General features: G+C 39.3%; 1 protein-coding gene across 1 annotated transcript; it reads left to right on the top strand.

Moving 5' to 3' along the window:
- The first annotated feature begins 11,014 nt into the window (after positions 1 to 11,014).
- Positions 11,015 to 16,802, top strand: LOC110966885 (uncharacterized). Its single transcript, XM_051956375.1, has 3 exons — positions 11,015 to 11,217; positions 11,574 to 13,043; positions 16,797 to 16,802. Exons 1-3 carry the CDS (start codon positions 11,110 to 11,112, stop codon positions 16,800 to 16,802), a joined length of 1,584 nt encoding a protein of 527 aa, XP_051812335.1. The 5' UTR covers positions 11,015 to 11,109.
- Positions 16,803 to 17,119: the final 317 nt, after the last annotated feature.

The raw sequence follows: 17,119 nt of genomic DNA, 5'->3' as shown, positions 1-17,119 counted from the left end.
GAAAAATTAAACAAAAGTAAGAATGCCTGTTTTTGTAACAAAACAAATGCACAAAATGAGTCAATTATAAGGCTTCTCATAAAAACACTGAATGAAAAAGAGTTTGTCAAAACACAAATGATTCATATTTGCCTGGTTATGCTAAAATATGAGGCTACAAAGAACAATAAATTAGGAGCTGAAAGAACCGGCTTTTCTTTGGAAGCCGTGCCAAAAGCTCTCTGAAAAGTGCCGAAATTCCATCACTACTGTCCTCTCTGTCCCTCATCTCTCAGCTGGTTTTTGAAGGCAGAGCGGCGATGCCATTCGGCGACGTCAGGCTGAGTAGCGTCACGTGAGATGCCTGAACTTGTACATAATTGGTCTGTGAGTTTCTGAGCTGACAGACCAATGATAAACACTGGAAAGCTGCACCGGTAAAATAGAAGCCACCTGTCAAATTTACACCCGTATAGACGGCGTCTGGGTCCGGATCTGGACCGCGGTCCGCCTTTAGTGAGCCCCTTTCTCAGCCAGACACCTTCCCCCGCCCCATCCAGCTTCACCGCTTCCTGACACAGAGAAGACGAATTTATGAACGGGAAAGTGAACGTTATGTCAAAAAACATACTGATACATATGTTTGCGCATTTTTAAGTGGTTATATGGAAATTCAGGACCTTTTCTAGTGGGTATAAGGCGTATACCTGCGTGTTTACACCCCTGGGTATACGTATCTTTGCGCATTTTTAAGTGGGTATACGGAAATTTGGAAAATTTATAGTGGGTATACGGCGTATACCTGCGTATCACGTAGACTACACCACTGGGTGTGATTAAGATTCAGATATGAAAGTAAAATCAAACCCGTCATTGCAGTAGTTTTTCCGGTTGTAGCACATCCGTTTGAAATACGTTCTGAGTGGCACGAAATATCCTCCGCTTGAGATACATTGGTTTGAATTTCGTTGTATGCAGCACGAAAAACATGAGAAAATCATGTTGGTGCGCACGAAACCATGATTAATTTACATGACAGTTTCACGAATCCTCGTGAGACCGGGTTGGTTTACTGGGAGCAGAGCACACAGTACCAACCAGAGCAGCGTTAGGAGAAGAACGTGAACAAGAATTTATATACGAAATGTTTTCAGGAGAGTAAGTATTCATCACTGCTGATAGTAACAATAAGTTAGCTCCAGCCCCCCAGCTAACAGCAGAAAGTCCCATGTAATTAATGAACCAAATGCTCCCTGTTTGACAAATAAAACCTGGCTTGTTCACTCTGTAGGAGAGAGCCCCTGTACAGGAGGCAGTGTGAGATGCTGCTGTATCTCTGTGCATGTCTTAACTTTGTTGTTTTGTGGTCAAAAGTTGCATTTCAGCTCTAAAAGAACGCTGCTATTTAGCTAGCTAGTTAGTCTGAAATGCACTGTGAAGGTTCTGGTTGTTCAGAGAGTTAGGTGTGCACTCTTCTTTTTTTTCTTTTTTTACCATATACTATCTTTGGGGTTTCTTTCTGGAGCATCAGCTGCAGTATCAGATGCACACAGTGAAACAGAAGCTGAGCTCATTCACATATGATAATAATAACAACAATAATAATAATGATGATAATAATAATAATCACTCCACCACTCCCATTGACCTGTAGGAGTCAGGGCAGAGGAGCAGAGAGAGTGAGAGGGGAGAAGCCTCTACTGGAAAGGGGAGTCTCAATGATTTCACAGGATAGAGTCATTTGTGATGCAGTCTTGGATTTTTATGAAACTTGATATGAATATGAAATATGAAACATTTCAGTCCAGGTGCACCATGTAAGACTTATTTAACTTGAGCTTTTATTTAGAAGAGTAATGACTGGAAAGTGGAGACAGCCAAGAAAGAGATATATAAACCAAATTTGCCAGGCCCAAATATACATCATAAATAAATAAATAAGGTCACATAATTATACACCATTATGGGATAATATTATAACCTTAGTTCATTTATGCTGATAGAGAATACAGAGAATTCCAGTTATCTGGTTCATGTCATAGACCTTGCGATAGTTGAAAGAAAAGATGAAAAACATAAACCAGGTCAAAATATCAGGATTTTGACCGTTACCACGGCTACCATTGTAACATAAAAATCTTTGCCGCCCATCACCATGAAAATAAACTGTAGAGGGTATTCATATGATGTAAAAACATGTTTGTTAGCATTGCTTCATTCCATCAGCAAAAAAAAAAACTGTGGGATTTCTGAAGTTTTTGTTGAAGGTTCAATTTTAATTGTGCACAATTTAAATGTAAACAAAAAATGAATCCTTCAGCATTGCTTGTTAAGTGGCAAATTAATGGGGAAAAAAACTTTTTGTCCAGCCCTGTTTCATTAGTTTGTTTTTTTAAATAATTGTGTTAATCAACAATTCAAAAGTAATGGCTGTTTTTGATTATTTAATTTTCAATAAATTTTTATTTATTGTTACTTTTGTGAGTTTCAAGTGATTTCAGTGAGAATTGTGGGTTTTTCCTTCTTTAACTGAGGGGTACCAACAATTTTGTCCACGTGTGTATGTAGTAAATACACAGGTAATGAGAAAAGGGCTCAGTGCATCCAGAGAGGTCCCTCAGCAACCTAGGCCGAAAGCAGCATAACTAGGGGCAGAACTAAGGGACGTCGAAGAAGAAGTCAGTTGCGTACATCAGACTCTAACTGACACCCTCAGGGTCACCTGAGTCAGGCCCAACTAAAAGATTTGTCAAAATGGAAGGTTTTAAGCCTGGTCTTAAAAATAGAGATTGTGTCCACCTCCTAGTCCCCAAATGGGAGCTGGTTCTACAGGAGACGCACTTGATAACTGAAGGCTCTGCCAACCATGCTACTTTTAGAAATTCTTGGAACAACAACTAAGCCTGGAGTTTGAGAGTGAAGAGTTCTGCTAGAATGATAAGGTACTATAAGGCAGTTGCGGCTGGTGAATTTTTCTCTTGGGGGGGGCGCACTTAATTTACCAAACCAAATAGCAGAGTCGGCAACACCGGAATACAAGAATTGATGTAAATTATGTTCACAGCCATTTGATGTGCTATTACTATGCACCACTACGAGGGTACACCTAAGCACTGCTGCTGAGTCAAATAGACAATTAAATGCACGTAAATGTTACCAGCTAGTGAATTTGAATTTATCTCCCCAGCATTTGATATGATTTGCTCCAGATAAGGTGTAATTGGTACACAAACCCTTAAAATCTCCTTTTCTATAATTAAACAAATCAAGAATGTATAAATATGCAAATCTATTTTTTACTTCAAAAGTAAAAAAAGAAACAATTCATTTTTCCAGCTTCAAAGAGTGCCAAGTGCTTCTTCTGTCCAGCAAAATCTTTGGAACAACATATTTATATTTACATACTCAAATAAACAAAAACAAATCCATACCTGTGAAACCAACAAACATTGGACATTTTGTTTAAAAAAAACCTAACTATAAGGCTTAAAGCAGACAGTGCTTCTGTGAGCTAACTTTTACATTAACAACCTTACATGACAATGAGAAAACAGCAAATCTGCATATTTAAGATCAAAGCAATAAAAATGTCTTATCTTATCTTAGGCTTTGAGCCCAAAGTGCTTCTGTCAACTAACATTAAATAATTACGATGAAAATAAAGAAAAACAGTAATTCCTCAGATTTCAGAACATATGAAAATCAACAGGCTTTCAGTCTAAAGTGCCACTTGTGTCAACTAACATTTCTATTTACATTATTAAATAACAAAAAAGTAAATCCTCACATTTTAGAGATTAAAGCCAGCACCTCTACTTCTGTATTATTTTTTGTATGCAAGTTTTGCTCTTCTGTCTTTGAGACATGCAAATTTCTCAATGACTCTATGGTTAAAATCTGGGGTCTCCCTGACAAGTTTCTTTTCCATAGAGAGCATGGCCAGTGCATTAAGACGATCCTGCGACATCGTGTTCCTGAGGAAGGTCTTGATTCTTTTTAGTGTTTAGAAGCACCTCCAGGGCCCGTGCGGGGCTGAGCGTGCGTGTGTGATGCATGTGGGCCTGCGTGCCTGTACAGGGCTGATGAATGCTTGGACGCTCATCCCATTCGGCCGCATATGGATAAATAAACAAAATTATTTATTTTTTTGCCTTTTTATTGTGATAGTCACAGTGAAGAGTGACAGGAAATGGGGGGGAAGACATGCAGCAAAGGGCCACAGGCAGGATTTGAACCCAGGCCATTACGTCAGAGACCAGCCCCTGTACATAGGTCACCTGCTTAACCCAATGAGCTATACAGGCATCAGGTGCCCAATAAACAAAATTATTTAATAAATACCAGCACACCGGCCCACCGGCCCATATGTGGACCGGCCCTTTGGTCAAACAACCAAATGAAATAACATTCAATCCGCCCCTGAGCACCTCTCAGATTCAGCTATCGTCATTGGAGTCGTGATGAGAATCTTCAGGAGAGACACAGTCTCTGAGAAGGTGTCCTAAAGATTGTTGCTCATGAAGAGCTGGTACAGAGCCACAGCACCATTGCAACTCCTGAACTCTGTGTTGCTGAAGCTGAGCACAGGGCGCGGTCAGCCTGCCCCCCGTTGTCTCCTATCTCTTGTATTGAAGAGAAACGAACTGCGCATGTCAAAGTTATAACGAGAGTCAATGGGGAAAGATGAGTGCGCTCCGGACGTTTCTAATCTGACTTTTTATTACAAATTATACATTTTAGTAACTCTCTACAGGCTCTATTATCCATTTTGCTTGTTAAAAACATAGGATATACATGTAAATGTAATTTTAACAACATTTTATTAAAGGAAGGGCTGTGACTCTACATCAGGGGTCCCCAAACTTTTTCCTGTGAGGGCCGCATAACTTTTCCTTTCTCTGGTGGGGGTCCAGGGTCAGTTTGTAACAGAAAAAGTGTGATGATCGCAGGGGTGCCTAAACGTAAACATTGTTTTTCAGAAAGCCACACATAACCAAATATTAATAACCCTTTCCGGGTTATTAATATTTTTTTCACAGAAAAAAAAGTCAGGAAATAAATAATAACACTATTAATGACATAACACTATTTATGAAATAAATAATAACCAAATAACCCTCTCGAGGTTCTTCACAGGAAAAAAAAAGTCAGGAAATAATACTATTTGTGAAATAAATAACCAAATAACCCTCTCTGGGTTCTTCACAGAAAAAATAAAGTCAGGAAATATAACACAATTTATGAAATAAATAATGACTAAATTACCCTCTCGGGGTTCTTCACAGAAAAGAAGTCCATGGAACATTAATTTTCTGTTGCCACTCTGCTCTATTTGCTTTCTATTTCCACCACTTTAGCTCGATGTGACATTCTACTGGAACCTACAAAAGGATTCAGTGTTTCCTCTAGGATTTTTTTCTGTAGGTGGCAGGCTCCCCGCTTATGAACACACACAGATACTGAGAGCACCACAATTATCTGTAGTTTACCTTAGTACTCGCGAGTACCCAACAGGGTGCAAGACTGCTGTGAAGGTGGAGACATGCAGCAGTGGAGTATCTGCAACGATTAAAAAAAAAAAAATTTAAAGGAGCAGCGCTGGAATTTTAGTAGCACTGGACTGCCGCTGCAGAGTGACTGTAGCAGAAACCCTGGGATTAAAAGGAAGGAACACAAGACCTTTGAGACACTGCTCATATGAGTCATTTAAGTCAGAAATTCTGCTCTGACAGAAGGCTGGTCTGTGTGGTCCAATCCAACAGACAAGCTACTGTTGCTCAAATTGCTGAAATAGTTAATGCTCTTTCTGACGGAGAAGTGTCAGAATACACAATGCATGAGTTTGTTGTGTATGGGGTTGCATAGCTGCATAGCCCATGCTGACTCCTGTGTACCACGGAAAGCACCAACAATGGACACACGGGCATCAGAACTGGACCATGGAACAATGGAAGAAGGTGGCTCAATCTGAATCACATTCTTTTACATTACATGGATGGCCGGGCGTGTGCATCTCTTACCTGGGGAACACATGGCACCAGGATGCACTATGTGAAGAAGGAAAGCCGACAGAAGCAGGGTGATGCTTTGGGCAATGCTCTGCTGGGAAACTTTGGGTTCTGCCTTCCATTTGGATGTTACTGTGACATGTACTGTCTACATGTGTTGTAGTCCATGTACATCCTTTCATGGAAATGGTATTTCCTGATGACTGTGGCCTCTTTCACTAGGATAACAGGCCATGCTACAAAGCAAACTGGTTTGTCAATGGTTTGAGGAGCACAACCAGTTTGAGGTGTTGACTTGGCCTCAGTTCTCCAGATCTCAATCCAATTGAGCATCTGTGGGATGTGCTGGACAAACAAGTCTGATCCATGGAGGCCCCACCTCACAACTTCCAGGACTTAAAGGATCTGCTGCTAACATCTTGGTGCCAGATACCACAGCACACCTTCAGGGGTCTAGTGGAGTGATGCCTCGATGGGTCACGGCTGTTTGGGCAGCACAAGGGTCCAATACAATATTAGGTATTTGGTCAAAATGCTATGCCTGATCGGTGTATACTGTATATTGACTGCAGCTACAAACAAAGGTATCCATATCCAAAGCACAAGTTACAGTTTTCTTTGTGTACTCCTTCACTCTAATGCTAGATCATTACTTTTGTGACATAGTCCAGTCTTAGAACTGAGAATAGGGATCCACAGCCACATTTTTACCTGAACCAGTCTCCTTTAGCAGGTGAAATACAGCTCTATAGGGTTTAAGTCTGGAGATTGACATGGCCAGTGAAAAATCTTCCACTTTTGCCTTGATGAACTCCTTTGTTGTTTTGGCAGGATGTTTTGGATCATTAGCTTCTTCCTGCACGAAGAAGGATCTTTCAGTCAATTTGGGTGCATCTTGCTTTAAACTGGCAGACAAAATATTTCTGTGGACACCTGAGTTCACTTTGCTGCCATCATGTGTTTAGATCGTCAATGAAGATTAATGAGCCCATCCCAGAAGAAGCCTTGCAAGCCCAAGCCATGACATTACTTCCACTGTGTTTCACAGATGAGCTAGTATGTTTGGGATCATAAGCATGTCCTTTCTTTATCCAAACTTCATCACTTTAGTAAAGCTTACTGCTAGCCTTCCTGTTCTTCCTGCCAATGAGTGGTTTGTATCTTTTGGTGTAGCCTCTGTACTTTGCTCATGAAGTCTTCTGTGAACAGTAGATTGTGATGCCTTCACTCCTGCCCTCTGGAGGTTGTTGTTCATGTCACTAACAGTTGTTTTAGGTTCTTTCTTTACGTTGTTTTAGGTTCTTTCTTTACAGCTCTCACAATATTTCTGTTGCCAAATATTGTTTTCCTTGGTCTACATGTTCGACATCTGTAACTTAGTACACCAGTGGTTTTACTCTTCTTCAGTACATTCCAAGTGGTTGTACGCCAATGTTTGTGCAATGACTCTGATTTATTTTCCGTCTTCTCTCAGCTTCGTAATTGCTTGTTTTTCATCCATAGACAGCTCTATGGTTTTTATGTTGGTTGCAACATGACTATAGCATGACTAACTATAGATGCTGTCTGCACAGGCAAACCCAAATCTGAAACTTAACATAGACATTGAGTGTTATTTTTTTGTTTAAATATTCAGTGTAAAAAGACACACCTGTTCCAATACTTTTGCTCACATGAAAAATGGGTATGTTCAAACAAAAGGTGCTATCTAAGTATCAGATCCAGATGCAAATACCTGGAAATAAAAGCTGAAATGTTGGTCTCTCATCTCATATTCATTGATGTTAAACCCAAATGTTTCCAGTCTACAGCAAAAATAAAGGAATTGGATTCACTGTTGCAATATTTTTGGAAGGGAGTGTATTTGTATACTTAATATATGGCTTGTTCAAAATTTGAAGCATGTAGAACAATGAGAATGTGACTGTATCTGTGTATACTGTAAAATGAATACAGGAAGAGGAGAAAGTAAAGTCTGAGGAGGAACATTACAGGCACAAGATGCTTTGTGGAATAAAGCGGTTGAGCACCAGCAGTGTGTATTCCTGCGTCTGAATGCAGAGGTTTGAACTGATGTAATCAGCGTGTGTGGATGCAGAGGTAATAACTCCATGTGGGGGAAATCTCACGAAGTGCATACATCTCTGTCATGAAGACAGCGAACAATAATTTAAAAAAAAAAAAAAAAAAAAAAACAGAGCTAGCAGACAAAGTATTTATCCGTAGTGAGAGGATCACCTGTGTGGGATCTACAACCAGAGAGGAATTTTAAAAAATAGGCAAGATGAACAGTCATTTTGCTGTGTGTTGTTTCAAAAAACGTATCAAGGATTCACATTGTGTTACACAGACAAATACATCTGTAAACATTATGCACATTACTAACAAGTAGCATGGCTTATAATACATCTCTGCATGGACAAACTGTATCCAGAAATGCATTTCTTTCAATCTTGATCCCAATCTTGGGATCGAACTTAGCCTTGGGATGAAGACATCTAGAATAACTGGCCACACCAGTGACAAGTGGAAAATGGGCACAATCTTATCCCTTATCTTAAACCCAACAGCAAATTAAACCTTGTTGCTCTTTGTCTTCAAAGATGTTGCATGTGACTGTACGGTTGGATATACAGTACAGTTCAAAATGTACACAGTTTACACATTCCTCAGCAGGCACCTTTACCTTGTTCTGGACAAGATGAAGGGCTGCAAAGTGAAAATATTATTAAAAACAAAGAAGTTACTTACTAAAATGACACTATGCTGTTGTACACTACAAGACCCTAGATGTATAGGAAAAGCGGATATACTGAAGATCTACAAAACTAAAAGTGGAGTTTGTTCACTTTGACACTGTGACATGGACAAAAAGCCTGACTTCCGTTTGCTCTGTATTCTTAGACCTGAAAACCTCTTGAAAAGCTGTGGCCATGGCAGTGACATACTAATGTTGTGAAGAAGTTGTTGTCATGGCAAAGACCCTGCGTTTGAAGAAGTGTGCACTCCATTATTGTTGGGTGAGGAACAAGGAAGCTAGGTAGTGTGGTCAAGAATAAGGTTAGACAGTGTAACTGATTACTACTGTTGCTCTATGTAACTAGAGTGTAGCTCATAACACAGTGCAAATAATACTCATTTAATTCACTCAGGTTCAACTCAAGGAGCGAGGCGAAGGTTACTGAAATGATAATCACAGGTGTTTATTCTGACAATGCACAGAATACGGAAAATCACAATCGTATGCAAATCCCCAATGAAATCAGAAAAATAAAATAAAAGGAAAATGTCCCTTCACAGCTTATTGCTGCTCAGTCCAATGTCTGTCAGTCTGTCCAGTGTGCTGTGCTGTGTACTACCCGGGTAGAATGTGTTTTAGTGTGCTTGCTTCAGCTCTTATCTGCTCCACATATCAAGGAAATGATGAAAGTGACGAAGAAGACAAATCCAAATCCTTTCTGATCCTGCTTCACGCTGAACAGGAACTCTGGATGGCGTCAAAGGTGTTGGAATGGAATTCCAGCATCAACAAAAAAAACAATCTGCCATAGCAGGAAAGAAACCAATTATCATAAACTGCACAGTATTTTATCTTTCATTTTCTCAAATCAGGGGAAAGTGTACGGAAGCGTATTGCATTCACCTGAAAAAAAAAAAAACTCCAGTTTTTCTGAGTAATTTATTTTTTTAGCTTGTTTTTCTGACTATTTTTTTCTGTTTTTCAGACTGATTTTTTTTCTGTTTTTCGGACTAATTTTTTTCTGTTTTTCGGACTAATTTTTTTTCTGTTTTTCGGACTAATTTTTTTTGTTTTTCGGATTAATTTTTTTCTGTTTTTCGAGCTAATTTTTTTTTTGTTTTTCTGATTAATTTTTTTTCTGTTTTTTGGACAAATTTTTTTCTGTTTTTCAGACTAATTTTTTTTCTTCTGTTTTTCGGACTATTTTTTTTCTGTTTTTCGGACTAATTTTTTTCCTGAATTATCGAGATACTTCGAAATCCCGCGAGAACATTCAATCTGCAACTTCCGCGGATAGATGGCGACTCCTGTTCCTTACCCTACCTATATGCCTCATATTCACCTTTCTACTAATTCCGGGACAATTAAGGTAAGACATGTAGCCTAATTAGTTGCACATAGGGTATGATACTAGTATCCTTCTATTGTTAGGCTGTGGCTTTATGTAACACGTAAAGAACGGCTCCTTTTACTTGTGCCAAGTGATATGCTAATAGTATAGGCTACGCTACCAGTCGAGCAGTGGTCGGTAACTGGCGGCTGTAGAAGCTCCGCTGCTCGCGGTATCGCCCCCCCCCCCCCCCCCCCCCCCCCCCCCGCTTGCGGAATCGGAGCGCACCCCCCCGCATGTTGGCCCGCTGTTCGATTGTTTACAAACATTTTGGCCCGAAGCCACATCTACTTGCCGACCCCTGCAGTAGAGAGACATGACATAAGGATGCTAAAATAGAAGTTGTTTAACATGTGACAAGTAAACATGCAAACAAACATACTAGCCAGTAGATTAGTCACTATTTACTGACACCATTGAGGCATCATGAGTTTCTGAGGTTGTTGTGGTTTGCTTGTGGGCTCCATCTCCTTTGTTGTTTCCCATGTATGAATACCTGATATGCAATGTATAAAGACCCTACATAAAACGTCTGTGCACATATTTGTATAATCTAATCTGTATCAGTAATCTGGATTACCTGGATACCAATCTGGAATACTTGATATACCGATATTGACTATTTGAATAGTAACAATAATAGACTACAAACACTTAGGCTACTTTTACTTAACTCTGAGCTACTGAGTTTAGTTTTCTGTACTATTAGAGTAATGTTTTGTTTATGAATAACCAGTGAAGGCTTTCATCACAGTAGAACACTAGATAAATCCGTTTTGATGGTGATTTGAGTGAGTACATTCAAATGTTTAATGACGATGGTCGACCTTCAAGACATGAAACATGTATTCAAACAAACTTGCTTTGTGCTTTCATATAATTTGACAATATCATGACATAATCGACCTTGACAGTTTTCAACGTGTTAACTGTTGATGCAATAGATACTTATATAGATTCTGCCTTTTTCCTACATTTTTGCAGTGCCAGCAATGGCTACATCCTCAACCTCTGGCCTTCCACAAGATGATGGTCTGTGGATATTTCTTCGCAACAGAGGTGTTCCTGAGGAGAGTATCCAGAAAATGCAGCAGGATCATGTAAGTCACAGGAAATTTGTTCTTGCAGAAGTATAATCATTTTAAATTATTTTCTGGATATTGTGTAGTTTTGAATATTTTTATATTTTTAATGTATTTTCAAGGATTTTACATGTACCTATACATTTTAAACCATCACATGTGGTTCCAGCAGTATTTTCATTTGTCAAGCAACCCTTCCAACAATGCGGACTGAGTTTGAGACAATGTACTGTCTCATACTGTCCATTGTGTTATCATTTACATTAGGCATTTATAATTGTTTGTCCTGGAATTTAGCACAGAAGTAAATAGCCTTGGAGGTAATGTGGTTTAAGCTGTGTTATGTCTAATAGATACTTTTGTTTTTATTGCAGATCGACATCTCGCTCATTGGAGAGATAGATGATGCCATTATGGCTTCTTACATTCCCGCATATGGTGACAGGATTGCCACAAGGCGTTTCTGTATGGACAAACAGAGAAGAGGTGGAAATGAGACAAAAAGACTGTCCTTATTTGAAAAACTTAAAAAAAAAATGGGCACAATGAGCAACACAGACAGCGATCAAGATTTTGAGAGGGAAAATACCGTGCAGTCAAAAAAAATGCATCTAAGAAGTAATAAGAGAGCCTGGAAGACAACCAGAAAAATAGAGTTAGGGTGGATACATGATAACAGACAAGTCAGAAAACGCAGTGGTGGAGGAACCAGAGTTCTTGATATTAACAAGAGTGCCACCAAAATTGAGATTTTGTCACAAGCAAAAAAACTGTTTTTCCATAATGAAAAGTCAGTGATGGGAAAGTGGGAAGAGTTCAGTCACGATGTAGTTGACTTTCAGGAAGCACAAGTTGATGAGGATGTTAGTGTAGGAGAGTACTATGAAACCCACAAATTTGGGTTGTTAAGATTTTATTTGTTCACAAAGACCCTGACCAGTGAAGATGACCCAGAGGAAAGAGCTGATGTACTTACAGATGAGCAACATGAAAACACAACAGAATCTGGACAAGAGAAGCACACAATGGAAGACGTCGAGCAACTGACACAGGAAAGACATAACAGTGAAAATGAAATGCACACAGTCAAAGATGATGAGCAAAGTACTGCTACAGTGTCAGCTGATGTCTCTCCTGCAGCTATTCAGATTATTGACCTTACATCTTTGTGTAATACATCAGAAGTCGTTTTTGGTCCTTTGACAGGTGGGCCGTTTTTAGGTGCTCTTGATGATACACTCATATATGAGCCAATCCTTGCCATAGAAGACGAACAAATAAACACCCCCACCTCCACCTCAACTCCTATTAATGCTGGCACAGCTTCTGCTACACCACCAAGTCCTGCCTATGAACTTTTGCATGTGACTGTGAAACTTCACAGAGTGACTCTCGTAGATGAACTGATTGCCCAGTTCAAGGATGAAGCAATGATGACCTACTCTTTGAAATACAGCTTCATTGATGAAATGGGAGCAGATGCTGATGGTGTGTCCAGGGATGTATACGCTGCCTTCTGGACAGAGTTTTTAGATTGTGCAGCAGAAGGTGCAGATGTGAGGGTGCCATCACTCTCCCCAAAATGGCAAGAGGAGGAATGGAAGTCTGTTGGCAGGATATTGGCCAAAGGACTGAAGGATCATGGATATTTTCCATTTCGGCTGGCACAAGCCTTTACAGCAGCAGTCATATTTGGTGAACGCTCTGTTTCACCTGATTTACTGTTTGACTCTCTGATGTTGTATCTTAGTCAGTCTGAGCATGATCTCTTGTCCACTGCTTTGCAAGAGGCTGTTGTCAGCGATGATGAGGAAGAGCTTCTTGATCTTATGGATCGCATGGGAGTAAGAACAGTACCAACACAAGATAACTTGAGAGCTGTGCTTGTCCAGGTCGCCCACAAGCAAATGATCCAGCACCCAAAATATGCACTGGATAATATTGCAGAGGTTGCAGGGCCAATACTCAGGGAGTTTTTCCCCAGTGTAGAGGATATGAAAAAGCTGTATGAGGACATTAAACCAACAACACGAAAGGTCATTAAGATGATAACAGCTTCTCCCACCTCTTCAGCAGAGAACCAAAGTTTGCGATTTTTACATCAGTACATAAGGGGATTGGATGAAGTAGGTCTCCGCAAGCTGATGAGATTTCTGACTGGGTCTGATGTCATCTGTGTAAAAGAAATTCAAGTCACATTCACCTCTTTTGAAGGGCTAGCACGGCGGCCAATTGCCCATACTTGTGGCCCAACTGTGGAGCTGCCATCAACTTACAACAGCTATCCTGAGCTTCGAGCTGAAATGGAGGCCATCCTGTCCAACAACTGTTACACAATGGACATTGCATAAAAGTGAATGAAAAACACAGACACATTTTTCTCTTCCCATCAGTGCCAGCAATGTAGGTTTAGGAGAAAATGCAAAATTATTTCTATTGCATTGTGAATATTTTGGTGGTATTATATCAGGAAAACAATGGTTTACTTTGCCTTAAGACTTTTTCTGTTATCAGAGCATGTGAGGAGAATATGTGACTAACTCAGGGCCTATGTGATAAGCACTTTTTTTATTATTAAATTTTGGATATTTTCTTTGTATTTTAAAAGGAAACAGTTAATTTACTTTTATTTATGGCATTTTTGTTACCAGTCGGAATCTTTGGACATTACATTATACTTTCATTATAATATCACTGTTAAATCATAATAGAATTTGAACCTCTACCTCATGTCAGATGTTAATACTGACAGTGTTTGTGAATCTGTCCGTTACATTAAAAGGTCCTTGGGTTTTTGTTTTTTTTTTGTTTTGTTTTTATAAACAAAGAGAATCACAGGTTGCTGTCTTGTTCTGTGCAACTGTCTTCAAACAGATTGTGTTTTGTTGTTGAGTCATGTTGTTCTGCTGGTCAGGCATGATGTATTTCCTTCCACAATCTTAAAATTGGACACACTCTTTGTTATGGATTGTGTTGGCTTGTATTGTGAAATGTTAAAGTTATCAAATGTGTTTAAACTCAAGTAAAGATGCATACCCTGCAAAAAGATCATCATATGCTTCATTTGCTGAAAGTTTAATAACAACTGCACTTCAACATAAATTTAGTGACATTGACCGTGACATTTCATTCAAATACATAAGAATAGTTGACGTTATTTGTGTATGTTTGAGAGATGACATGATGATCACCAACTAGTTTTAGATACATATTTACCAACTACTGTTGCATGTAATTGTTTCACTGCAAATGACATACAACACAGGAAGGTATACTTCCTAAATACTACAATAAACAATAACTAAATATCAAAGAGAAAAGGTTACACTGCTCGGTATTAACAGGTATTTTGTCTGTGAGAGAAATTTGGTATACACACCAGTGAGGACAAGATATTATAACTTGTTTGATTTAATTCTGACAATGACTGTCCTTTTTGCAACGCAGATTTTCCATTTCTTTTACGCAAAATGTCACATGATGTGATATTTCATACACAGCTATTGGACTTGCAGCACTTGTTCTGATGTGTATTTTTATGATAACGAATAGAAATAGGATATACAAACCAGGGGAGATGCCCAGTAGTAAAGAGTTCACTGTTATTTACTGTTTACAAACAACACCCTTTACAATGAAATTCATGGTCCATATGATTTTCTACCCTTATGTGTGGTGCCTTACATCCAGTCATTTGATCTAGTAGAGCAGGTTGTGATTATTAAATTTGAGCTTGTATGTAAGCACGTAAGAACAAGTAAAGCTCAATGGCTTCCTCTGGAGAGGTTGGTGGATGAAGGCTGTTTTCTGCCATGGCAAGGCAGCAAATCTCAAACACTGTGTCATCACAGGGATATGGTCCTCTCTGAAGGCATTCTTCTCGGCAGGCTTCTATCTTTTGTTGCGATACTTCTTGCAGACACTCTCTGGCACCAAAAAGTTGGGGTAGGGTGTACATCAGCACTGGGCGCCCACCTGGAGACACAGCATTCCTGCTTGGGCGGATTCTGTGACTGTTCCAGAGATGAACAACTTCCTGCAATTCTTTCTAAATATAAATAAAAATGGAAAGTGAGAAAATCAGTTCACGCATTTCCTATTCCAATTGCAGGTGATGTTACAATACATTGAACTAGCCATGTAGTTCAAATCAGCTCCAACTTAAACAAATGCAGTAGTAAACTATTATGCAATTAAAAACATCAAAATACTGATGGAACGTTTTATTGCATTTCATACTCGTAAGTACTTTGAATGCTGATATTACTGTCCCTTTATTTTAGCTTTTCATATTACCTCTATCATTTCAAGGCATGTGAACTGAATGAGACTTTTGTCCAGGAAGTCACCAGAGAAGGAGTCTGAGTCTTTTAAGTCTTGGAACAGGTTCATCCAAAACTGTGCGTGTTGCTTCCTTAAGAAGCCCCACCAGTTCTCGATTCGCTGGTTGTGATTGCTCGATCCATACAGATAACATCTGTGCGAAAAGTTGTCCAGATGATCGTGCCTCAAGAACATCTGCATTTGTTCAAGGTAACAGTTCTCGGTTCCTAGGTCCGAACGAATGCGGGAAGCAGTTCCATTCCTTGATGACACCTCATCAATGAAGTATTGTGCAATTATCTTGGGATCACTGTTTGTACAGTAAGCATGTAGCCATATCACCATTCGTGAAAAGCCATCTATTGCACCATTGATGCAGATCCCGTACGGTTTAAGCTTATCATAAGAGTCTACATGCCACATAAAGTTTGGGCCTGGACTCCGGTACATACGCCGCCGAAGGCGATTCCGGCGCCTCAGTCGCACACCATGTGGATCCAGTATCTTCAGCAGTCTCCTGATCGTGTCTTGAGTGACCACATAGCCAGCCTGAATGCATTTCAAATGCATCATTTTATATCCATGGAACATGCCATATCCGTGCAGCTGATCCTGGAGAAACAGTGCTATGTCCAGCAGATCTGAATGGGCTTTCCGCCTAAACAAGTGCAAAGTCCTCAGGTGCCTGCGTAAAGTGGACAAACTAATGATAATGCCATCTATATGACTTAAAGACGTCACTATCTCCCAGTGTCTTAAACCCAAATGAAAGTACAACTTGATCAAATTAAACAAGTTGGCCATGTTTGCTCGCAGTAAAGAAATGAATGCGTCTATTGTTTCAAATGCCCTCTACAATCAGACAAAAAGATTAGTCCGAAAAACAGAAAAAAAATTAATCCGAAAAACAAAAAAATTAGTCCAAAAACAGAAAAAAAATTAGTCTGAAAAACAGAATAAAAAAATCAGTCTGAAAAACAGAAAAAAATAGTCAGAAAAACAAGCTAAAAAAAAAATTACTCAGAAAAACCAGAGGTTTTTTTTTTTTTCAGGTGAATGCAATACGCTTCCGTAAAAGTGTAACCACAATACTGAAAGCAAAACATTCAAATGGTGAATTCTACTCTAAAGAAATAAAACTTCAGACCCATTAATATATTAATATATTTTTAATATATTCATTAACAGCATTAATCAATCATGTTACACAACTATCCCCTTATCTCATCATAAATCATGTTTCTTACACTTTCCACACGTGTTACACATTCCAGCACTGAACGTGACATTCAGAACGGCACAATAAAAATCACCAAGCATGAATGTAAATGCAATTTAAAACACAAAACGTTGCATACTTGCTTATTAAAACACCATGACTCATTCACATTTAACTCCAATTGGTTTTAGATGTTCAGAAAGATTAACTGTTACTGAAGTATGACCAAGTGAAAAATACAAACGTGAATTAGCAACTTAGCATGCTAACTGTAACTCACCAGAGTCCTCGGCCATACAACCAGAGCTCTAGAGATAGCAAGAGTTGCGACACTCATGCTCTCGCAGCGGAGTGGTCCTAAGCCTGAGTAGTTCCAAA

Source organism: Acanthochromis polyacanthus, chromosome 12, assembly GCF_021347895.1.
Source record: "Acanthochromis polyacanthus isolate Apoly-LR-REF ecotype Palm Island chromosome 12, KAUST_Apoly_ChrSc, whole genome shotgun sequence".
Taxonomy (NCBI): Eukaryota; Metazoa; Chordata; class Actinopteri; family Pomacentridae; genus Acanthochromis; species Acanthochromis polyacanthus.
Note: the sequence above shows the minus strand (reverse complement) of the source record. Positions and strands in the feature narration are given on the sequence as shown.

What these genes read in the sequence shown, in the direction of transcription:
- LOC110966885 (XM_051956375.1), top strand. Translation starts at nt 11,110, where the DNA reads ATGGCTACATCCTCAACCTCTGGCCTTCCACAAGATGATGGTCTGTGG. An exon ending in AGAAAATGCAGCAGGATCAT is followed by an intron (nt 11,218 to 11,573) that starts GTAAGTCACAGG and finishes TTTTTATTGCAG; the next exon opens with ATCGACATCTCGCTCATTGG.